This window comes from Cystoisospora suis, assembly GCF_002600585.1.
Source record: "Cystoisospora suis strain Wien I chromosome Unknown contig_1542, whole genome shotgun sequence".
NCBI classification, from domain to species: domain Eukaryota; phylum Apicomplexa; class Conoidasida; order Eucoccidiorida; family Sarcocystidae; genus Cystoisospora; species Cystoisospora suis.
Window position 1 is genome coordinate 6,285 of NW_027154342.1, and position 23,609 is coordinate 29,893.

General features: G+C 53.3%; 1 protein-coding gene across 1 annotated transcript; it reads left to right on the plus strand.

Moving 5' to 3' along the window:
- Positions 1-1,660: 1,660 nt before the first annotated feature.
- On the plus strand, positions 1,661-23,609 carry CSUI_003450 (exonuclease). The gene is made up of 11 exons (XM_068063648.1): positions 1,661-9,324; positions 10,146-10,210; positions 10,931-11,094; positions 11,194-13,058; positions 13,429-15,446; positions 16,112-17,361; positions 17,992-19,231; positions 19,442-19,537; positions 20,471-20,581; positions 21,328-21,537; positions 22,218-23,609. Exons 1-11 carry the CDS (start codon positions 4,741-4,743, stop codon positions 22,405-22,407), a joined length of 11,793 nt encoding a protein of 3,930 aa, XP_067924376.1. The 5' UTR covers positions 1,661-4,740; the 3' UTR covers positions 22,408-23,609.

Below are 23,609 nucleotides of genomic sequence, written 5' to 3' on the forward strand. Positions count from 1 at the left end.
CTCGGGTCTGGACGATAATCTAGTTGGTTTGATATGTGCGATCAGATTTCGATCCGCTACAGTACAGCCGGCTTCCCCAGGGGTTCTTCCGTCAAGCCAGTCTCAAAACCAGGATTTTCCTATGTACCGCTCGAGGCAAAATCAAGTACGCTGACGACGCATGTCCTCGGGAGCACAAAACTAAGTACAAGGGTAGCTCGTGGACACAGATTGCCAGTTGGATGAGTGATTACTTCAGGGTCTAATCGCGAGTCCGGCGAGACAGTGGAGGGGATCACTCAACGAGAAGACGTCTGCACACCAGATTGGGCATCGTGAGGAAGATGACTATGTGGGAATGCGTGACTGCTGGGGACGCTTTCCCACCACCTAGGATGAACGGGCAGCGAATGCCCCAGAAGGCTAATTTGGAATGGTACTTGGAGCTGAAGAGACGAGGGCAGTGACACAACCAGAGTGCAGTAATTATGGCAGACAGAGGAAGCATGCTGATGGAAGAAGTGAAGTGCACTGCTTATTCCTGGCGGAGCACAAGTTCTTTCGGGCGTCCAGCACGGCAGGGAGCACGGAGCCGAACTGCCGTGCTTCCCCACTTCCGAGCTTCGCAACTCAAAACGCTCGTTCACTGCGACAAGATGTCACCAACCTAATAAAGAAACGTGGTTTCAACCCCAGTTCCTCTGCTGTCAGCTCAGCCCTGCTTGTGGTTCGTGCGCAGTGGCTGCCGTTTAGCCGGCTTCCCGGCGAAGTCCCTGAAAGCCCGACGAAGTCCGCTCACAACGTCTCTGCCCGAACAATATCTGCACCTGAAAAGCAGCCTGACCGGTCACTTAAAGAGGCCAAATGGAAATGCACAAGCCTTTTTTTCCGGGATCCTTAGTGCGCGAGCATGCTCTGTTGTTTCAGGAAAGGAGAGCGGACAACTTCCCAGTCACTTTGATGGTCTGGACACCTCTAATACTGATGCTGGTACCAGTTCTCGTACCGTCCTCGCCCAAGGGTGTGAGCTGCAGTCCGAATTCTTTGCGCCTGCCAGTTGGCGACGCAGTCGTGGCTATCGGGCTGCTCACCTCCGCACACCGGCGCCTGGGCAGCCGCAACGTTTTCAGTAGTCGGGATGAACACGAGGGGTGAACAGTTTCGGGCAAGCACACAAGATCCCTCTCCAGTCCGACTACCCCAGGCTGTAAGACGGACACTGTGCAACACGACAGTGTTGGTGTCGAGGTCCTTGAGTCCGTCGAGCGCGAGCTATTTCGCAACACTCCGTGGATTAGAAGTAGCAATTTCTGGAGATTCTTGCTTGGCAGGGAGCCTGCTACCTGAAGTGAAACTAAACGCGACCTACTACGGATATCCGGTGCTTTTGTAATCCCCTCTATGCAAGCCCTACGTGGCAGCCGCAAGTGCAGCTGAACTAAAAAGCACTTGTTTCTCCACCTTCTGATGCACAGCAAGCTGTGTCTGCTAGCAAACATATCGGCTTCCCTGCCGGTACATAATCCCCAGCCGGAAGATCGGCTGTTTCAGATTGGCAGGCCGCGTATGCATGCATGCTTGCCCGGCTACCTGGTACGTAGTCGCTTCCTTATAGTGATTTTTGGGTGTGGCGCTTTAGTTAGACTGGCAACTTTCTGTGGTCAGCACAGTATGAGCGTTTGTCTGCTTCATATCACAGCGGTTCGCTTTGCTTCCGTAGGAGACCTCTTCCGTGCTACTTGATGCCACTGGCGCATCGTTCTCGTCGTCCCCAGGAAAGTTTGTGTGTTGCTCACTTGGAGCCTCCCCTGCCCATCAGTCCTCTCTCTGGCTTTGACCAAGCGTTCGGCGTTTCTGCAGTAGCGGTGGGACGTCACACGTGTGCTTTCTTTGAGGCTCCAGTTTTCCAGTGAAACCCGACCTGCCCAATGTCGGAGAGAAAACGCCAAGCCAGGTCTCCGTCGTTTTGGTTCTGTGTTTCCCGGGCCGTTCATTCGCCCCTGTTCGAGTGACTGAAGGTTTGCACACATGTATTCTACAGAGAAGCGGGAGGTTTCGGGTTTCCCCGTAGTTGGTAGTGACCTCTTTACGTCTCCACTTCCGAGAAGGAAGCAGCAGTTTTGGAGGGAGGGGGTGAACTCACATACGTAGTGGTGAATCTCCCGCCGGGCCCCCGCGTTTGTAATCTCTTTGTATGCGGGTCTTCATTCGTCCACCTGGAAGTATGTGCGTAGTTCAGCTTTTCGGCGAGCTTTTGTCTCTGGTCAAGCTCTTCTTGTCATTGCACAGCGACCGGCGTAACTTCTGCAGGCAGTCTGTGACACAGTTTCAGTCTCCTTCGTTACATTCCGACTGACTTGGATCTGTGTCGATGTGTAAAACCATGCTGCAGAAAGATAAGAATTTGGCTTACCCAGCTAGCTGGTGAGATGCTGTAGGGCATAATCTTGAGCAAGCGAGATCCAGCACCGGCGTCGCCGCTCTGAAAAAAGTGGCTTCGTCGTCCCCAGCTAAGCCAGTCTGCCAAGCACCCGCGTACGAAGCACACCTTGTTTTGTGTGTACGTATGTGTGTGGACAGCGGCAGTCGACACCCGTGAAGTGTTCACTTCGGCGGTATCGACACTTCTCTTCTGCGTGATCCAGCGTTGTCCTCTTCTGCCTCCTTCTGTGTCCCACTTCCGACTTCATGGTTCGGACGCTGGCTGGTTTCCAGCAGCATTTGCAGCAGTCTCCCCTTGGGTCCTATGCAATCGTATGTGAATTTCCAATACCTTTGCTCGGTAACTTCTGCGTTGTGCGGCTTGGAATCTTGGACAAGAGTCACTTACAGCAGACTCTACAACAGGTATCACAGATTTGCTTAGAGATCCCCTCAAAGGGTCCCCGGGTTGCGAGCGACCTTACAAACTCGTACCAGGTTCACAGAGATTAATGGTCTCTGCGCAGATGCATCGCTCCCTGAAAAGGCAGGACAAGAATGACCTCTAGGTCTTCCTGTGACTCCAGAGAGGGTATGTGAACAGGGCTAAACACGCACGCCAACTCCTGCGCGTTCTGCTTTCGAGACAGAACAGTCAGAGGGATGCAACTTTCTCTTGTCTCGCCTTTTTGATGCTTCCTGCCTATTCACGTCACTGTCTCTTCACGTGGACATTCCCCTCGTCGCAGTCAACCTGATTTTCTCCTGGGCTTGTGCCCCACGCCCTTCGCGTAAGGAATTTCGAACCCGCAGGCGTCCGTTGCTTCGGCGTGTACCTGCCCGGCTGGCTCCGTCGAGAAAACCTCCCTCTGCAGATGTTTCTTTCTCGCTTTTGTAACCCCCTTTGAGCACAGGTTTCTGGACGTCTTCCGAGCGCCTGCTTGTACGCGCTTCTTCTGTTAACATACACACGTGCAGTTGGAGACGGCTTTGCATCTTTCTCCCTGCACCTCCTTGTAGAGCGCAGAATACCTCTTTCAACAGAACTAAGCAAAGCCCACTGACAGTCTGGTAATTTGAGATTCTCCTCGGTGGACGGCGGGCGTCTGTGTGCTGCGCAGCGGAGTGTAGCCATCCCTCTCTCCAGGTATGGCGAAGATGCACGTCTCTACCGTCGTCTCCGTAGATATTCAGCACTGGAAAGCGTACGCGGACGGGATGAGATTTCAAGAGGGAGCAACTAGGCGCGTTTTCATAGCTGGAGAAACGATTCGGGCAGAACATTCAGCAAGCAGAACTGCGGCGTACAGTGTTTTATGTGAAGGACAGCGTTAAGAAGGCGGTCTACACAAACACGGAACAAGAGGAAGGGGAGGGTTTTATCCTGTCAGGACCAAGAAGACGGCCAGACGTTACCGGGCTCAGAGGTTGAAGGCGGGCAGCGAAGTAACACCGCCCAGAAGAGCTGCAGTCGACGAGACAGTAGACAGAGGTTCGTTCCAGAAGACGGAATACGAAATGGGAGGACGACTGGCGAGCTGAAGAGGAAGTTGAACTTGAGGCACGCCAAACGGAACCCAGCAACAAGAGAAGGTTCGGGGCGTGATAGTGGAGGACGAGTGAGGTCGTGAAAGGGTCGCGCCGGAGGGCGAAGAAGTCCGGCAGACTACAAGGCGAAGAAAAGACACACAGGATTGGGGAGACTACAGCGAAGAACGGCTGCACTTTAGTCTCGGGCTGATAGCTGGTCGCTTCTTTGTGATGCCCATTCTTTCCGCCCTTGCCAGTCCTTCTTGCGTCTTTCCGGACCTGCGCTTTCTGCCCGGTCTCCCGCGTCTCCTTGCTTCATCGCCCACCTGTTTTCCTCCTCACCGAGATCCATGTGTATCACCGTATCAGGGAAGCAACGGCGGGATCATGACTAGACACGCTGTAGAGGAATACAACAACAGGAAGTGCACAATCGTGGCGTAGACGGAAGGATAGATGGAGACACTGCTAGGAAAGAAAAGCCAAAGTAGAGGAGAAGAGAAAGGGAGAGGCGAAGAGAGAAGCACCCATGGAAGACAGAAAGGAGCATACAGATGAATAAAAGCGGAAAAGGCACTGACCAGCTGGATCATAAGAAACGGAGTGACGCAAGGAAGGCTCCGGGAAAACTAGTGATTCCAAAGTCTCCTCGCTGGTATTCACCGTGCGGGAGTCGTTGGTTAGGAGGTGAATTCAGTTGTTGGGACTTCTGTTTTAGATGGTACAAAGTCTGACGAAGCCGCCGACCCTGCCGGGGATCGTTCGGATGAAAAATCGCTCTTTTACGGCAAGAGACGCATACAGACAAATATGGAGCTCAATGCTGAAAAGCAGGAGAAGAAGGAGGATTGCCATCAAGAGCGTTCTGTGGAAGGAGCATTTCTAGAAGAAGCGGAGAAGGTGCCGCCGGACGGGACTGCGAGTGCGGCTTCCGGGAAGCAGTATCTCGTTTCGTTGTCTGAGAATGACGTGCCCCAGTCTGGTTGTGTATCTTCATCGTCGTCGCGGTGGGTGTTTTCGCCTGCCTATCCTCCTGCCTCCTCTTCGTCTTGTTTTGCTTCGTCATCCGTTCCGTTCTGTTCGACTCCTCCGCCGCCCTCTCCTGTTAGGCCCCCACATTGCTGGCTGCAGCAGGCCTTGCATCAGCAAGCGCTCATCCTCCGACATCAGGAGCGATTGAAAGCTGCTAAAGAAGAAAACCGTTTGTTTTTAGACAGTAGTTCGTCAGCACTGGCTCCTCCTGCTTCCTTTGGTGGTGGTCCGTCCTTTCTTTCTTTCTCTTCCTCTTCGTGTTCTCTTCTCCCCTTTCCCCCGGGAAATAACTTACTCCAGTCCAGCTCCCACCTGCAGGGTGAATCGCGTCAGGCCGCCTCTTCTCATGCCGGGTCGGGAAGGGAGGGTGTGTTGTCTCAAGAATTCCGGCTTCCTCCTGCTGTTGAGACTGCAAGGACAGACCGCTACGCAGAGTCTCCTCAGTTTTCTTCTCAGGGGCTCTACTTTTGCAGTAATGATCACAGTAGTCAAGACAACTGCGGGAGTGGAGAATCTGTCTTCTTTCAGGATGGCACACGGCTTTCACCGGTTGAAATGTCTCCTCAGGTTGCCGATCGCGGATCTGGTTCTTCTTGTCATTTCTTGTGTCCCCAACAGTACCCTGTTGCGAATCCTATCACCTACTATTCCCACCAGGGAGAAAGTTTTGGACAGCAGGATTACTACGGAGGACTCAACGAAGAGCAAGGAAGACCTCGGGAAGGATTGCATATGCCATATCAGCATCCTGTGACGGCGCGGGACGGCGATCCGCTTTTCCCCCGCTACTACTCTGGAGGGAGATTTGAGCTAGGGGAGGCGGAGGAGCAAAGCGAAAGGCCACAGAAAAATGAGAAGGAGAAAGCCAGCTCAGGAGATACGAACTGCCTTTCCCAGTGCGGTAGGGGAAGGGAACGGGTGACCCCAGAAACAGAGGACAAACGCGAAAGTGTGACAGCCCCAAGCGAGCCAGGAATGTCGATGAATATGCCAGCATCTCTCCAGCCGTTCCCTTATGTATTTCCGTCTCAGTTTAGCTTTCCGCATGCAGAACATGCCGCCTCAGCGGCCGGGGACCCGACTGCCGACGGTATCGGCGATTTCCAAACCCTGGACGCTTTTGCTTCGTTACACGGAGGCGATGGACAAGAGAAGGCGGTTTTCAAGGAGGGAGACGAGGCGGACGGAGCGGCAGTAGGACTGAAAAACAGTGACCTTCCGCCGCAGGGATTATCCCGAGGAGGGGCAGACCCACAATTTTGTTACTACCAGGATACTGTTTGTCCTCCTCCTGTTGGTGCTATGTGGGATCCGCTGTATCTGAGTGTGCCCTTCATTCCGCCGGTGCAGACAGGTGGAATGTCGAAGAATGAGGGCTGTCTCGACCCTGAGAAAGGGAGGGAAGATGGAGAATTATCTCGTCAGGAAGGAGGTTCTGCTTTCCCCGTATTTAATCGAGCGCCCTCACGGTTTCCACTGTACGCACAGGAGCCGACTGTAGGCGGGACATCGGAACATACGCCTTTGAAACTCTCAGTAGATGGCACTCCCAAAAGTTTCTCATTTGTGGCCCATGCCAAAGGGCAACAGTGTGGAGAAGGAAAAGGAAAGGAGGGAGGGGGAGAAGAACTGACGGTGCCGGTGGATAATGCACTGTCCTTCTTCTCTTCCACCGTGTTCAGTGACGCAGTGGCTGGTAGGAACAGTCCAGGCCAGCCAGGTGATGATACCATTGAAGATAGGACGATCTTTACCACAAAGCCTCCGTCACTCCAGAAGGGATCACAGATTCCCGGCACCTCTTCTTTTGCGCAGAGGCGGACTGTCTTCATTCCGGACGCAGACCTGCCAGGTGGTCCCCGGCCTTCTCAGCGTCCTCATTTTTTGCTCTCCGGAGAGGGCGGTAACCGACCACAACCTGTTGGCAGTTTCTCTCCGTCTTTCGCCGGTGTCAGATCCGACGGCCGCGTGAACTCAGAGTACTTAGACATCGCGCCCCTAACATTTTCTCCTTTGCAGGGAGCGGGATTAAGGAACCAGTTGCAGGCAATGGCAGGTTTCAGAAATTCCTCGAGTACAAGGATATCCAGCGGGACTGAAGGACACCCTAGTCCTTCTTTAGCGAGCTCTGCACTGGTTCACGACACGCAGCAGGGAATACCAGAAGAACAAGGAGCAGACGGATCTCTGTATATGTGTGCACCTGAGATGCTCTCAGGCGAACTCCCGGAGAATCGCTCCATTCTCAACTGCGGTCCCCGGCCGTCTGCTTACAGCTCAGATCGCTCTGAGTCTTTCTGTCCTGGCGTAGCGAGCTTACCGAGGCAACAAATCTACCCACACCAAGTCATACGTACCCTGTCCGCGTCGCCCCGTACAGACACTGCGGACAAAGATTCCGGCCGAGAGTCGATGCCGGGCTCGGGTAACGAGGGATCAGATTCTTCGTCTTCGCAGCAACGCCGTGGTCCGCGCAGAGAGGACTACCAAGAACCGGATGCCTTTGCGGGTGCATCTGTCTATTTAGGTAGGTCACCAAATTTCGGGGGAAATGGTGGTGTTGTTGATTTTTCTAACCCGCACACTGAGGTCCACCCGGCATCACCAGTTCTCACCTATCGATACCGCGACCAAGGCTACGGGGCACCAGACTTAGTTTTTTCGTCGTACTCACAACAGCATGAACCTTCCTCGTTGTTCTCGTACGAAAGGCAACAGTACTTTCCTACGGGCGGTGATAACACGAGTCATAGGAGGGCAGTCGCTGTGGGAGAAGAGAGAGAGGGCGATGCTTCTACCTCCCTCCCAAGACTGTTCTCTAGCAGCAGCTGGGACGCGAGAGAAGAGCCAGGTCATGTGCTGTGCGTACCAGACTTCCTTGCGGAGGCACGCCGCCAGCAAGCCGAGAGAGTCGGCAGACAGCACAGACAGCAGCAGCTTCTTCTGCAAAGGATGCGGAGACATCCTGGGGTGGCGAGGGGACGAGGTGGAGGATGGAGACAGGCGACAGAGTTTGCGACATCTCGACAACGCTTCGGGAGACCTCCGTTATCCTCTTTTGAGAATGCGGATGAAAGCTGCGATGGCTCGTTCTTTCTGTCCTCTTCTTCGCCCACGTCTTCCGACGACGACGAAGAGCCCGAGGATAGCCCAGAAGAAGCCGCAAGGGATAGTAGCATAGCGCTAGTGATGAATGGCAACGCCGTCAGGCGAGCAGTCTTCAAGGAAAAAGAAAGTGGAGCCGGAGTACTGGACAGAGACGGGGTGCGGGAGACGGCAAACAGCAGGACAGAAGTCCAGGGAGAAGAACAAAAGCGAGAGCCGGAGGCAACTGACCCGCCTGGAGATCGTTTCTCAGCGACCGGAGGAAAAGTAACTCCCCGACCGGGCCCTAGCTTCCCGGTTGATCGGTCCACATTTGCTTCGTCTCCCCGTCGGCAGCCTGTTGCTTCCAGCCGTGAAGAACCTCAGAGAAATGGTGTTCCAGATGGGTGTTATCCAGACCGGTTACTGAGTTCCACTTCCTCTTGTTACTCGTCTTGTCGGACTTCGACGGCTGTCTCCTCTCGCGTCCCTGTATCTGCTCAACAGTCTTCCGAGGTGGAGAGGGAGTGTCTGTTTAAGGGTTCGAGGAGAGAGGGAGAGGCGGGAGAGGAAAGGCTGCGAGCTTGTTCGTTGTCCTCCTGTGCACAGTCGGTGTGCACCGATAGTGCTGCTATACCACAGGGAGGATATCGTCGCGCAGACGACGCGGATTCCTGTCCTACCCTGTTACCCGGCTCGGAGACAAGTGAAGCAGAACCATCCGCCTCTCATATGCCCAGCTGTCCCTCTTCAACTTCTCTCGGCCCCTTGTCGTACGCTCAGTCAGCGAGCATCGGTTGTCCTCTAGTCTTTGATTCAGGTCTGGGTGGTGTTCAAAGACAACGAAAGGCACCCAGAGAGTCAGGATCTCCGCGGGTCACCTCGCCGTCTTTTCCACATTGTCTCTCGGTCGGCGGTGCCTCCCCGGTAGTCTACATCCCTGGAAGGGGAGACCCTGGCGATGATGCTGGTAACGATCTGGAGGCCAGTAAACAGAAGAGAGCCGAGGCCGAGTGGAAGAAATCGAAAAAGACAAAAGTGAGGGAAAAGGGTAGAGTACCGTCTCGCTACTGGAACTTCTCAGTGTGGTCCCAAGCCAACAGGCCACTGTGGTGTCCAGCTCAAAGGCAACGCGCTGCGAGAGTGTGGAGTCTCTTAAACAAGACCACTTTTGCAGGAGTCGAGAAACTTGGATGCCCGACAAGAGATTTCGTGCACGCGGTCGTTCAGCAGCTCTTCTTCCTTGCTCCCCTCAAGGCTACACTTGTCGCGCATCAGGTCTGGTAGAACTGGAAGATGCCTAGAATATACACTTGAATATGTTTACGTTGCCGGTTTCTATCTTTCTCATCCGCTCTGAAGAGGTGCCCTCGAGCCAATCTGCGCTGTCAGTGTCGATTTTGCGTTCTGATGCCCCAAGTCTCATCAACTGTCGCACACTGGAGAAACCACACTGGTGTCCCACCATTCGATCGCAATGCAGTGTTCTTCCGTCCGTGCAACGCTTCTGTCGGATGCCGATACGCACTTACCTGTCTATTCAAATGCATGCGTTGATTGGGCACGGAAGGCGGTGAGAACCAATGTGGGCAGCAGGGCTTTGGGGGAGGCCTTCCCCTACGCATGTACTCGTAGACAACTCCAATCTGCGCGTCGATGGCAGGAACATGTCCTGTACCTTCTTTTACTTCTTCTTCACGACGTTCTTATGTGTCTGTCTCACGCGGGTCTGCAGGGGTCTCGGCTACATTCTATATGTGAAAGGACGTGTTCTTGAAGCTTGGTGCATCGACGATGACAGCTGTCCTGCAGTAGTGAAATGCTGAACAGCGTCTTCCACTATGGAGAAGTGCTTGCGGCCGTGTGCACGTACCAAATTCCGAATGATATGCATTAGGGCCAGCTGCAGAGGCATCCGAAGGGAAGACTATGTACTGGCTCACAACGCGTTCCAGTGCAAATATGTCTCCATATAGTCGTGTTCTACTCAGCTTCAAGCGTATTGGGGCATTTTGCAGATGATTCTGTTTCTCCTGACGCGTGTCTGTCAATCCCTCATTCGAAAGACAGTGTGCCTTCACAATTCCTGCTGTATACAGTGCAGCCGGACAGGATGTGTGGCGTGTGAGCTGGGGTTTCTTCTGCACATGCTCGACTTAGCGAGGTGAGACTTAGCTCCATCCCCAGTGTACTCCGCGTTATGTGCCGTTGTACGGCACGGTGTCAGACTGTGGGTCTTGATGCCTAGTACTGTAAGAGAGGGTCGTAGTGAGGCCTATAGCAAATCGAGTCACCGTCACCAGCGTGCTTTGCTGGGCGGCAAAGTCTGCATGAGCTTCAAATTCAGCCGTTCTGTGCCTACTTGCCACCATAGTTGTCGCCTCCAGAGCTCTCGTGTTCTGTTCCGCGGGACGTGTCTATGTCATCATTGTGATTCCCCTCTTCGGTATACAAACAGTATCTTGTTATATAGGTTCGTTGAGCCTCTCACTGTTCGATCACTGGGAGGGACGGGTGCCGGCTCCCGTCCCCTTAGCATCTCGGTTGGTGACTATCTTGTTCGCGTCTTCTTCCTCTCGCATTGGTGTCCATAATCTCTCCGGACAGCAGTCACTACGAAGGGAGCAAACATCGGCAGCATAGCGCCCACATCCTCCTCATGAAAGTAGACTTGCTCTAAAAGGAACTGTGTAGGTACCACGGATGACGGAAACACGTCTCAAGAGTTTCTTTCTCTACTGGTTCGTGTTATATGAACTTTCTCCTTACGCGGGTAGTCGTCTTAGGTAAGCAGCGACTCTTTTTCTTCGCAGCGAATACAAGCGTGAGCTAATATTGGGTTTGCCCGTCATTACTGGCTTTTCTCGCGTTACTTTTTTCTCAGGAAAGAAAAGGATCCCTGCAGGCGTATCTGCCAGAGTAGTAACTTCCAGCAGCTCTTGGGCGAACTTCCAGCTGCTCGTCTACATGACATTTTCCAGCCCGTGTCCACTTGGCACAGTTCGTGCTGTACTTCTCCCTCTTGCTCTCCCTCTCTCTCCGGCCCCGGTAGGTCTCCAGCCATCTGGAATGTAGGTCGGAAGCTAGAGCACTGAATACTTTGATTTTCCGGGCTTGTCGTGTGCCCGCGTCTCGTTGCCTTTTCAGGAAGGGTTTCTTCCTTGGCGGAACGGACCTACGTGTTCTTTCGTATTCTCCTAGCTCACCTTCATCGAGACCTCAAAGAGGCTGGAGAAACGTTGTCGCGCTCGTGTCCTGTTCAGCAGCCTACTCGGCTCCTCCCGTCACTTGGTTGTTCTTCCTCCCGGACTCTACGCCTGAGCGAGCGCGCCGTCTCTGTGTCTTCTTCGGATCGGTCTCCGGCTTCCTCTCTCGCTTCGGGGGCTTGCTCAGCATATGTGCTCCCAGCGCGTGCGTCGTCTTCTCCGTCCCGTCAAACGAGGCCCCAGTCCGGTCGTCTCCCCGGGGGTTCATTCTCTCTTTCCTCGCCTTCCTTCTCTCCCATGCTTTACGCACTCAGGAGGTGTTCCACTCGTCTTGCGCAGCCCTCTATCGTTGAGTTCTTGTTTTGCTATGGCCAAGCAGCCTGTGAAGACTCATGGAATCACATGGACGGGAAGGGAGAATGTTGTATCGTCTCTCTGTCGTACCCTGGCTCTTCTAGGGAGTTGAACAAGAGCCCACACACAACATCAACAGCTGAGGGACAGGCAGCAGCGAGACCAGAAGACTGTGCCTCGCAGCTTTCACGACAGCTGCCGGGTTGGTCTCCGGGAGACCCGAACATTTCATATCAGTCACGCGTGTTTTCTTGCGGCAGCGCGCAGGCCAGCACGCCGCTGACCCCGCCCCACCAGTGGAAGGTAGACGACCCGAGGGGCGATGCGGATGTCACCCAACACAGACGCAGAAACGACACAGAAGGGGCCATCTCCCACGAGGACAAAACAAGCTCTGTTTCTCCTTCCCTTCAAGGACAGGAGTCCAAAAGACAAGCCGGAAAGTCTTTTGCCGAGCTCCTGGAGATCTCACTGAGGACGAAGAAGTGGTTCCGCGGTAGCGGTGGTGAGGTCGGGGCGAAGCTAAGTGCAGATTTGTCAGCTGTTGCGAACGAGACAGAAGCAGCCCAGCGCGAAGCGTTGGTTGGACAGCGGAAGAGAGAGAACATGGCTCGCGGAGCAGAAGACCAGGCTGGCAAGGCATCGGGGGATGCGGAGGCGGACTCCGCGGAGGAGTGTTCAGCGGCACAGACTGAAGAGGAGAAGGAAGCAAGCGTCTCGCAGGCGGATCGAAGTTTTGTGGAGATGCCTTTAGGTAGAAGGCCCACGGAAGGACCATCCGATGAAACAAAGAGGGAGAAGTTGACGGGGAGCGAGAAAGAGCGAGGACCGACAGATCGTTTGACTCCAACAGAAGAGAGGTTGGAGGGAGGCGATCAGAACAGGGGACAAGGAGCGGAGAGCCTGGTGGAGAGTGGCGGCGCCGAGACTGCACTAAAAAAGAGTTGCCGATGCCTGCATGATAAAGAGGAAAAGGAGAAGCTGCTCCACAAGGCGACGATAGGGAGGAACTTCCCTGGGAACGCTGCAACAAGTCGAGAAGTGGAGAACGGGACTTGCTCTCTCCCTCTTGTGCTCCTTGTGTACGCCAACATCCAAACAGAAGCCGATTTAGCCGTTTGGCATCAGAGCCGGAGCCGCGGCGGAGGACAGGGGGAAACGCGCCCGACTTCAAGTGCCAGGGCATCAGGTGGTGGAGAAGGAGGAGGAGCGTGCCGACGAGACCCAGGGGAGAACGGCAGCCTGTGCGGACGAGCGGAGGACGGAAAATATCAGCAGGAAGTGGTCCTGGTGGAAGAAAAAGGAGAGGAAGAAGACGCTGCAACAGGCGGGAGACGAGAATCGACTCGCGCGGCTGCGTCCACTGATTCCGTGCCATCTTCTCCTTCGTCTGGGTCTCCTTTCTTATCTTCGTATATTTGGATTGGAGCTCCATCAGACGCTTTTAAGGATGTGAGTTTCTGACAGCATGCGGTTGCGTTTCACTCAGCCACTGGAGGTTACAAGCGTGGAACATACCTTTATGTCCGGTAAGGGGCAGAGCAATCAGGTTGGACGCTTTCTGTCAATTATCCTTTTCCCTTCTCGCAATCTGTCGCCCTTCCCTGCTCGTCTTCCACATTTCAACAGACGTTACTCGCCACGGTAACCATCAGCTTTCTTCCGATTTTCGTCCAGTTGGGTACTCAACGTGTTTAATCAATCAGCTGATATACGGAGTGAATCCTTGTAGCGAGGAGCCTGTATCCTGCTTGAGAGTGTACAAGAGAATACAGGGAAACTTCCTTTTCTCTCAGCTGCTTGTTGTGTGTGTGCTTAACAGTCTTCCCTAGCAGTTCGGAATGAGCCATTCGATAAAGCAATAAAGTATTCTCTTTCTGCCGTGCTCTTCTCTGTTCGACCGCCGCCATCCTCTGAGTCTCCCTCATGGGAAACGGGAAGTTTGCGCGGTTCAGTCACTGGGGGAATCGGGCCGACGGCCGAGCGTACAGAAGGAACTTCACATTCGCCGAAGGAAAGGGTGCAGGTGTCTGCTTCTCCCTCCTTGGATTATGGCGCTGTGGCTCCGGACGAAAAGAGCTACCGAAAAGATTCTGAGTTGCCTCGCTCGTTGGGTCACAAGGTGCAAGGAGCTGTTGTTGGTGATGGTACTGCTCCGTCCGTTTTCGGAGAGGTTTCCGGGGAAGGCCCCCTTGCTTTGTTCTCGGCGTGTGAGGGCATTTACACGGAAAGTAGCGAGCGTTTCAGCGGGTCTCCAGGCCGTGTGCACCAGGATACAGACTCCGTGACGGCATTCCCTGCTGCTGAGACCCAGACTAGAGAGGGTAAGGAAAAAGGGGGAAAGGCGGTTTGTCGTCGTGCAGCTGTCGGAGAGGGGACGACCGCCAGTCAGCGTGAAGAAGTGGCTGACACAGAAAAGAAAGATGTATGTCGAAATGAAGACAACGGTGATGATGCGTTGGTGACGCAGCCAGAAAGCCTTCGAAAGAGCTGCATACCGGCACGGGGAGAAGGACATGGAGATACCAGAGAGCGCGAGAACAGGTGTGCCGTGATTCCTTCAAGTAACGCACCTACAGTTGGCGAACGCAGTTCAACGGTGCTCACAGAGAGAGGAGAGGAAAAGGTAAAAAAGGAGAACACGAGGCGTCCTGAGGAGTCGAGGGATAAAATGGCGCTGACGGAATGCCAGCAATCACAAAAGGTGACGAAACCATTCAAGACGTGCAACCCTTCGTCACCCTCGCAGGAGACGACTGAAAAGTGCTTGCATCAAGAGAGGGACCTGAAAGGCTCCCTCGAAGATGGGCGAAGACATCGACTGACAGACAACACGGAATCTTTGTGTGTTTGTCAAACCGCGTCTCCGAGTTCAAAAGACTTGAAATCTTCTGTTTCCCAACAGTTAGCTGGGCAGCCACGGGCCGGGGATGAGACCGTCACGCCGCCGGATAGAAAGGGTGGGACAGATAGCGAGGTGGAGGGGCCCGAGGCACACAATCGCGAGAATACCGCGGACGACGCAGAGAGAAAAAACAAAGTAGCAGAACAGCCAGAAACGACGTTGGGTGTCGTTCTTTCTTCAGAGTCAGCGAAAGGAGGAGAACATGAAGCGCAGGAGCGGAAGTCCGTTTGCAAAGAACTGTTGTTCACCGGGCCAGCTGGAGCGGGGAAAGAAGAGACGGAAGTCTCTGCACTCGGGCTGCCCGCATCCCCGGATCTTTCGAGCGTGACCTCAGGGCCTGCTTCGTCTGCAGGCTTCTCAGGCGAAGCACATCATGGTCCTCTGTCGTGTGCCAAGGCCAAACCTGAAGGGGGAAACGGGACTTCCGTAACCTTTGCTAGAACTGGGGCGCAGGGGGCCCTCGCAACAACGGCTTTGTCTTCAGCAGGTTGGCTACACCGGCTGCATGGCAACTCACAACACGGAGACTCTAAGGGACTAGGAGAGTGCAAGCAAATGCAGGCCGCGGCGCCTTCGTTCTACTCCTCCTCACCACCTGCGCTTCTTTCCTGCCACTCCCGCGATCCATACCCTGCTGAGGTTCCCTTCGTTCCTTGCTCCAACGTGAAGACGAGAACAGGGAGTTATCCGTTTTCTGCGGGCGGGGGACCCCAAGGGGTTTTAGACGGTTCAGCAGATAGTTTCGAAAACTTTCTAGGTGCAGAAAGAGACAGGACGCGAGTCTCTACAGACTGGGTCAATGGGAGCGCCACTTCCTCTTTTTTGCAGCGTTCTGAGTCTCTGTCGGCAGCCGGGAGGTGCTTCACTCCCGGGAGGCACCGACAGGTCCCCCTGGTAGCCAAACACCAGGAAGAGCACCTTCTGCTATATGTCAAGTAAGCAGATCTCGGGCTCTGTCATGAATAGTCGAGCCAAAGGAAAAAAAAGAAAATCGGGTTCCGGACTAACTCGTTCAGAGAAGACCTCAGAGATGTGTGGAACCTCACAGTCGTGCGCCTGTTCGGTGATGGTTCAGTTGATCCTTGCTGACAGTGCGATGTCGCAAACTGTCGTGGCTACAAGTGGACGACTAGCGGCTACTCGGTGCTGAAACTGTTTGTTACTCTCAAGTAGTGCCATGGTGGGGCTACTCATACAGTTGAGCCAAGAGACGGGCGGTTACCCATTGTCTTGCACAAGACATGGCACGCTTGCAGACGCTTCTGGAAGGGATTCAGCTTTCGGGAGGAAACGGTTGAGGTCTTATTGTTCATGCAGATGCCAAGCTGTCCCTCCTGTTCAGAGTATTGCTGTCTGAACTGTATAAGCGAGAAACTCGCGCAGCCTGCTGCTTCGCGGTTGAAGACGGGAGTCCCCTGACAGCAAAGGAGGGTGTTAAGCTGAAGAGGTAGACTTAAGGTAGAACCTCCCTCACACACAATGAGTCTAGAGGCTACTGGACAGGTGTCTGTGCAGCTTTCTTCAGAGGCTCTTCATTCCTGTCTGTCCTACAGTTGTTTGTTCGCGACAAGCTGCGCGTGCTCCTCTGCTGTTTTCTCAGGGTGCCACCGTCCTACCTGGGTGAAGCTCCACCGGTCCGCCAAAGAACACCTGGCGGGCACTGTCCGGCTCCTCTGCATCGGGAAATGAGGGTCGCTTGCAAGGCCGACAGCAGGCGTGGTCCCAAAGAAGACACTGCTTCAGGGCTTGTTGGTAGGGGACGCGTCGTCGCGGAGGATCAAGACGGGCGAGAAGAAATTTGTGAGAGAAGGACTGGCCAGGGAGAAGGCAGCTTAGTGAACGACAAGCAGAATGAGGAATTAGAGGGGGGGAGATTGAGAGGCGCGGACGGAGAGGGTACCGGAAAAAGTATCGAGGAAACTACGACAGCAGAACAACAGAGTGCGACAGCTCTAAGAAAACAGAACTACACTGGAGAGGCAGCGGTAGAACGAGAAAGGGAGTGTGAAGCTCAAAGAAAGGACCGACGAGAAGAAGCGTTTACTGCTGTGAGTGCAACACAAAAGAACGCGGGCTGGGAGAGACAGAATCTCGGTTGTGGGAGAGAACGACGAGGAGAGAGAGATGACGAGGAGGATGAGGCGAAAGAGCTGAGAAGCGACGTGCGGGGCGTAGGAAATACTGAACTAGGAGGAGACAGAGAAGTAGTCAAAGACGACATGCGATGTCGTAGGAAACTACGGAACAAACCCTGGTTATTAGTTAACGACCACGTCCTAGCTCGTATCAAAGAGCGAGAGGTCCTTGATTTCTCTCAGCCGTGGAAGATACCTATCATTCTTCAGTTTACCCGAGAAGACCTGGATTCGAGATTAGCTGAATGGTTCCCTTACCTTCCTTCACAAGACTGTCGTTCTTCGTTTTCGTCGTCTTCAGTGAAATTCCGTGCCACGTCTACGCCGGCCTCTCCGCGTCGTCCTTCATGTTCATGGGCCCCCTCTTCTTGTCCTTGTCGCTCTCTTTCTTGTCGCCCTGACTCTCCCTCTCTTTTCTCTTGTCGTGACGGTGAGAGATCTCTCCGTCAAACCCGCTCTCCGCCCTTTATCTCACATAGTGCTGGCGGGACGAAGAATGCCGGTCTCCTTGCAGAAAGGAATGATAGAGAACAAAGGGATGAGATGCCTTCTCAAGTCGATGCTGTTCTTGGGGCCCTGGAAGAACAAGTTTGGAAAGGCGGGGGAACTCTGAAGAATAAGATTTCTCCTCACTCCCTCGCTCTCTTCCTCGCAGATGAGAATATTTCGAAGCACGCAGCAGCTTCGTCTGAACCTACAACTTTCACACGCCTGAGTAAGAACTACACCAATATGACGTGTAACTGAGCATTTCGATGTACCTGCGTGTCTGTGCAAGACCACGGATCGACTTTTCATGTTAACTTCTCCATAGTGTACATTCTTGAGGTGCAGCTGCAGGACGGCCCCGTCTGGTAGTGACACTGCAGAATACTAGCGAGATTGCTCAGCAGACAAGCCTCACAGAAAAAGGGGTTTACTGATAGATACTATGTTTATCTATCGCTTCAGTACAAGAAAAGCTTTGGGCAGTGCCGGCCCCTGCCCAGCCACTGAGGATGTGCGTGCACAGCTCTTTCACAACAAAATGCATGCATTCCTCGCGCAGTGTGTCTCTCACCCGTGCTTTCTTTCTTGTTGCCGAGTGTTTTCGTCTGCCACTCTTCTGAATCCTAAATGCTCTTTCAGCTTGTCGCTCTTCTTCCCCTCATTGAGGTAGTTGCTGCTGCTGGTTTGGTTATTTGTCTACCCCTAAGTAGTGTGCACTTTGTCTCTTGCTAGGGCCAGGTCTTCTTCCGACCAGGTTTCCCCTCATTTAACCCTGCGCCAGTAGACGTAGAGCCCGTCTGTTTTCCATCACATTAGGTTTCTGTTGCGTCTGCTTGCTGCCTCCGTGCTTCCTCAGTGAATGCAGAAATTGTTGCTCTTCACCGCGGATGTCTCTCCCAGCCCGCAAGACAGTCTCGGGGAAGAGACAGTAAATCAGTTCAGTCTTACAAAGAAAGCTGTCCCACGACCGGTGAGGAAAGTTCCTTGTTCGCGGGAGAAGTTTCACGCCCCCATTTTGTCGCAGTCGGTGGAGATGGTAGTGGATATGCGTTCGAATTTGGTCCTGGTGCATCTGCACAGCAGCCCGTCGGTTACGGTCTCTACACACCTCGTCCCTTTGGTGTTTGTACCTTCCCACCTTCCGCCGCCCTATACTCCTCTCTCCCTTTTGGTTGCGCCTACCCTATCTCATCGGCTCCCGGTGTGACGGGTCTCTTATCCGGCTGTCTAGGAGCTCACGATGTGCACGTACCTCGATGCATTCCAGGTCAAGCTATGAAGCCGCAACCAGTCGCTCCAGGCTCTTCCGAGCGTCACCGGGGGCTTTCGAATCAGGTCGGCACGACAGAAGCTACTGACGGTGTTGCCCCGGCTTCCCCGGGCCCACTGAATTCAACGAGAACGGTCATGCTCAAAGAAGAGACGAAATCTTTAGGTCTCAGCACAGATTCAGGGCTCGTCAAAGCCACCGTAAGCTCTGGTGTGGAGAGAGTCTCGTTGCCTTCACCTGAATCGTCGACGACGCTTTCAGGAAAGGAGGTTCAGACAACTCTAGAAACAGGAGATTTTAGAAAAGGCGACCTGCCGGCGCAACTGAGTAAAAAGGAAAGCGGAGCGGAATCCCTGCTGAGAATTGAACACCAGGTAGAAGAGCAAGAAGGAGAGATGTCAGGGCACGTGACGAGAACGGAACTCGAATTTGAGAGGAAGGGAAAGGACGAGGAAGCGAGGAGAGAAGGTGGTGACAAAAAGGGTCAGGCAAGTGCGGCAGACCGAGAGAAAGTTGGCGGAGAAGATGAGAAGGGACAGGAGCCAAGTGATATCTATGAGAGGGTAAGAGGTGGGACACATCACCAGGGAGGAGGTGTAAGGAAAGAGACCAGCGACGCTCTCTCAGACGAAACAGGAGTCGACGAAGAAGAAACTAAGGAAGAGGGATGGCTGGTTGCCCTGGATGCCGAGTTTGTAGCAGTTGAAGAGATTGGTGGAGACATATCCGCACCGGGCGCCCTTCCCGCAACGGCCCGAGCAGCTTCGTCACCGCTTTTGCGTGCAGCCTCAAATTCAGGGCATCCGTCCTCCTTGGCTCTGGCTCGGTGAGGATCTCTTGAGAAATCCGGAAGTTTGAAAAGTTGCTGTCGTACTCTCGCATGATCATTGCCTGAGCTATAGTCGCATGGAAGATTCCATGGCCCAAGTCTGTTACTTGGGAAAAATTCACCAAATCCGTGTCGTGTAATATCTTCCTTTTATTGCAGGCTTCAACCGAAAGGAAGTGTGTGTACACTTTGATGTGTGTGCCTCAGAGTGAGTGTGGTCCGTGGCGAAGGCCCCCTGGCCGGTGTTCCTTTCATTGACCACTACGTCCACTTCAAAGTCCCTCCCAGAGACTATCTCACCAGGTAAGTGCCTGCGGGTACTTTGTTAACAAGGAGACCCGTGAATGTGTCGGCTTGGGTGTGTATCTTCTCCGGACTTCCTCACTGTCACAGAGATACGAGCTAGTTGTCGGCGCATCCACAACTGAGATAGACGTACATAATGGCTAAGTGGTTACTCGTGTTTGTGTCTCGCTTCAGGCAGCGGAGAGAGGTGTCCATCTATGTCACCGGTATACGCGTGTCTACCTATCAGCGTACGTATAAAATTCTGGTTTTTCGGACTCATGCGTCTGTATCATGTAGAACCTCTTCTTTTCTTCTGTGTGTATCTGCGTGGACCGATACATAAAGTACCCATGTTTCGTACAACTGTTTCTCTGTTTCTTCAATTTCCTCTAATTTCCCCTCTCGGAAGAGGGGGGCTCAGCCACTCCCAAGCGGGAAGGTCCCCGGGTTCGTGTCATTAGTTGGTCACCCGGTTTGAGTTTCTGGAGGATACTCGGGAAACAAGGGCGGTTCATTAGTGAAAGTCAGTCCTTGTACTGCTCGCCGTATCAGTTCTTCCGGTCAAAGCTGTGTACGTGCTCGTCCGTAGCTGTAGGTAGCAAACCCATTTGTCGTGTGTAAGGAGTTGCTCCATCTGGCTACGGATACGAGAAGTTTCGAAGGAATACGTCGAATTCTAGACAGGGGCACGTACAAAAGAAAATTTGCATTTTTTGTAGACGAGTATTTTTGGTTCTTGCGTTGATGGTTGTAAACTCAACCTGTTAGTGCCGAGAGTGTAAGAGAACAGGTATAGGATTCCGTACGTCTCGCTCTCTCCATGCGAGGCGCGTGCATTACTGTTTCTCCTTCTTAGCTAGCACGGCGAGGAAGGCGCCGTCAAGTACACTCTCACAAGGTGAGTGTTTTGTCATCGTCTTTGGGCCGCTTTCTCCCCGTACTTCTCAGATTCTCAGGGCTGCGCCCGGGGGACCTAGATCTCGATTCATCCCCTTTTTGGCTTTCGACGAAGAAGGCGATTCATCAGAAGTTGCGTTATCTTGTTGATGTCGGATGCGTGTAAGCCATTCTAAACCGCCATGCCAAACGTTCTTCCCGTCGTAGTATTTTCCGTGGATGGATTGTCGGAAGGTCCCGTGAGAAGGATCTTCTTTTTGCGGTGGCTCGCACGTTCTTCTCTATTTTGAAATGGAAAACCACCTGACGGTGGACGGAGAACTCGCTCACTGCGCAAAGCCCTGGGCAGTGGAGGGATGAGCAATCCTTTTGTCAAAATGGGTCCAGTAGGCCGTGCGCATCGCACGTCTTCTCGTGCATTGAGTGTACTTTTACTTCTAAGGGGTTGTAACAAATTATGTAGCCTTTGATTTTCAATAACTTTTTATTCCTCGGGAGCTCTCTCCGCCTTCTTTGTCTTTGTCTGTGATGCGCGGGCAGTTGGAGAACGTTTTGCCGACAGAACAGCTTTGTTCCAGTCTAAACCGTTCAAGGTCGAGATGTATGTATATAGGACAATCTTGAGAATACTTCAATGTGACGCAACTTGAATAGTGTCTTTCTTCGTGGTGCTTAAAGGAAAGTAGAGCAATGCCACTACGTTCATCAAATACGTTTATCCACACTTCGTGCCGCGTAAGCGTTGTTATGTGCAGGGCCAAGTATCGTTATGTAGTGCTTTGCTCCTTGAAAGAAGACGCGGGTGATCTCAAAGCCCTCGCTATCTTCCCCTTGTAGACTCTTTTTTCGTGCTGTCTGACTGCTATTCTCTCCTCATTTGTTCCCTAGCGCCTTTCTTTCTGTCCCAGTTTTGTAGGGCATGGGCTGTCTCAGGACTTCCGCATCATTAACCTTTTCGTGCCTTCCAGTCAAGTTGTGGACACAGTGGAGCTGTTCAGGCTACCAGGGCGCCGTCTCCTGTCTCTCAGATTTCTTGCTTTCCATCTGCTTCATCTTAATATCCAACAAACCACTCATGATTCGATTCAGGATGCACGCTCAGCGCTTCTTCTTTACAGGTAAGCCACTGCTTCCAGGGTTCAAATGGAAGAGAAAACAAACAGTCAAGTTTCATCTTTGTCTTGCGCCCTCTATCTGCATTGTCGGCAGCACGGAGGCACTAGACACCGTTGCCTCCGTAATTCGCCTGTATGTTGCTCGCTACACTAGGATTCTATTTGGTTGTCACGGACAATTGTATGATACGTCATAGGTATAGGAAAGGCAACACAAGTCCGGAGTGAACCTTGTTAATGCACAGCACTCGAATCACACCCATAGGTACTCACTATGCTGTGTAGACGCCGGGGTTCGAAAAAAGGTAGAGACCCGGGTTTGTCTGCCAGATGGAGCGACCTTCGGCTCGGACGCCTGCGAAGCCCAGTTCCACAGCAGGTCTTTCGACTCTCAAAGAATGCACAACAAGGCTTCGTGTGCGCACACCTCTTGTATTTGTGCGTGTGAGCACTCCGTAAGGACAAATGTGCGGGAACGCCCTTGTTCCTTGATTGCACCTTCTACATATCACATGCAGACAACTACGGTCACAAGCTGTGCTCGTTTGCTTAATTGGTGCAGCCGAGCTGCACAGGACAGTTCGTCACCGGTCTGCGTGTGATAACGCTTCGACAGTGATTCTGTGAATACTGCGTGAAGACCCTGTACACTATCAGTTGATCGGCTATGTTTGTGTTGTCAGGAAATATCAGGAACTTTCACGGAGAGGCATGGTGCAGCAGTGCATTCAGCACCTTTACGACGTGGGCTACGCTACCAACTGGCGGGTTCCTGAACCCGCGTTTCCGCCTCTGTCAGTCTATCCCGTCCCCAGTGCTCCCTTACCACCCTGCGCACGGCGTGTAATCGAGCAGGAAGCCGCGGAATCCTAAGTACTGGAAATGAGGCGGTATCCCCCAACGGCTCAGACGCCGATAGAGTCGCGACCTGGACTGATAAGGAGGAAATTTACGATGGGGTCGTGGGTGAACCAGAGATGAAGTGTATCCTGCGAAGAAAGCGTGTCCCGCGTCAGTGCTGACAACTTGAATGCGCTCAGTGGTGTCAGTGAGCCTACAACGGTGGAGGGGGCACAAGGGGGAAGGCGGTTCAGAGAGCTCTTGCGATGATAAACGTGAAAGTGATTCACACAAAGAGAATGACGGCGTATCATATACTTTCGGGGGAGGGGCAAAACGTACAGTGGCGCTCGGGTTCTGGGACGGATTGCACAAGGGCCTCGTCTTGACTGTTAGTTAGAAAAAAGGGGGAGGTTTCCATGGACACAAGGGCGCACATGTGGACGGAGCCGGCCAAGCCGTGATGCCGATCCGTGGCTGCACACCTATGCAGAGGAGTGTTATATGTTTGCAGGTGTGGCTGAAAAAGTCTCATCTTGTCTAATCCAAGTCAGTCGAGCTGGGTTGCTCGCCCGTACATGCTTGTGAGGGTGGCAGAGCCGATGCTCTCTTGAAGGATTTTTCTGAGCAATCTCTCGGTGAAGTGCATTGTGCACGAGTCGGCCAAGCAACTGAACTCCGCCGCCGGTCGGGTTACACGCTGTTAGCTGCGGACGCAGGTTGGTCATATCTGAACACGAGAAACGTTTCGTTGCTTCCCGGAAGTCTTCTAAGCTTGGTCAGAGACGCTTTCACGTGATCCGCTGCTTAGCATTTGCGGTCTCGTCGTAAGCTCAGTTGTGAAGGCCCAACTGGGCGCGAGCTTACGTCTTTTTTTTCATTGTCGGCGTGGATCGTCAGCGGGGTGTTCACCTCTTTTTAGGTATGATGTGTACGGTCTGACTGCCCACGAATCGTGTCGTACAAGGGCTAAGAGACCCCGTCGGCTGACAAAGATTGTCGGTACGTACTGTCAATGTCGGTTGCTTTTGAGCAGCACGCAGATTGTTGCCTGGGACGACGGAAACGTGGCGGAGCTCGTGGGAGCACGAACGAACCCCAAGAGAGTAGAAGGCACGCTGTTGCCGAGTAACAGACTGCGGGCAGACTTAGCAAAGCCACGTCTAGCAATGACAGTCTCACGGTTGCCGCTCTGCAGGATCTGTTTAGTCTTGTTACGCGCCGTGAAGAAGCAG

Bases quoted from the DNA above. Each gene is read 5' to 3' on its own strand.
- CSUI_003450 (XM_068063648.1), top strand. From the start codon at position 4,741: ATGGAGCTCAATGCTGAAAAGCAGGAGAAGAAGGAGGATTGCCATCAA. The intron at 17,362-17,991 runs GTAAGAACTACA...GTGCTTCCTCAG, and splicing joins TACAACTTTCACACGCCTGA to TGAATGCAGAAATTGTTGCT. The intron at 19,232-19,441 runs GTGAGGATCTCT...TGTGTGCCTCAG, and splicing joins TCCTCCTTGGCTCTGGCTCG to AGTGAGTGTGGTCCGTGGCG.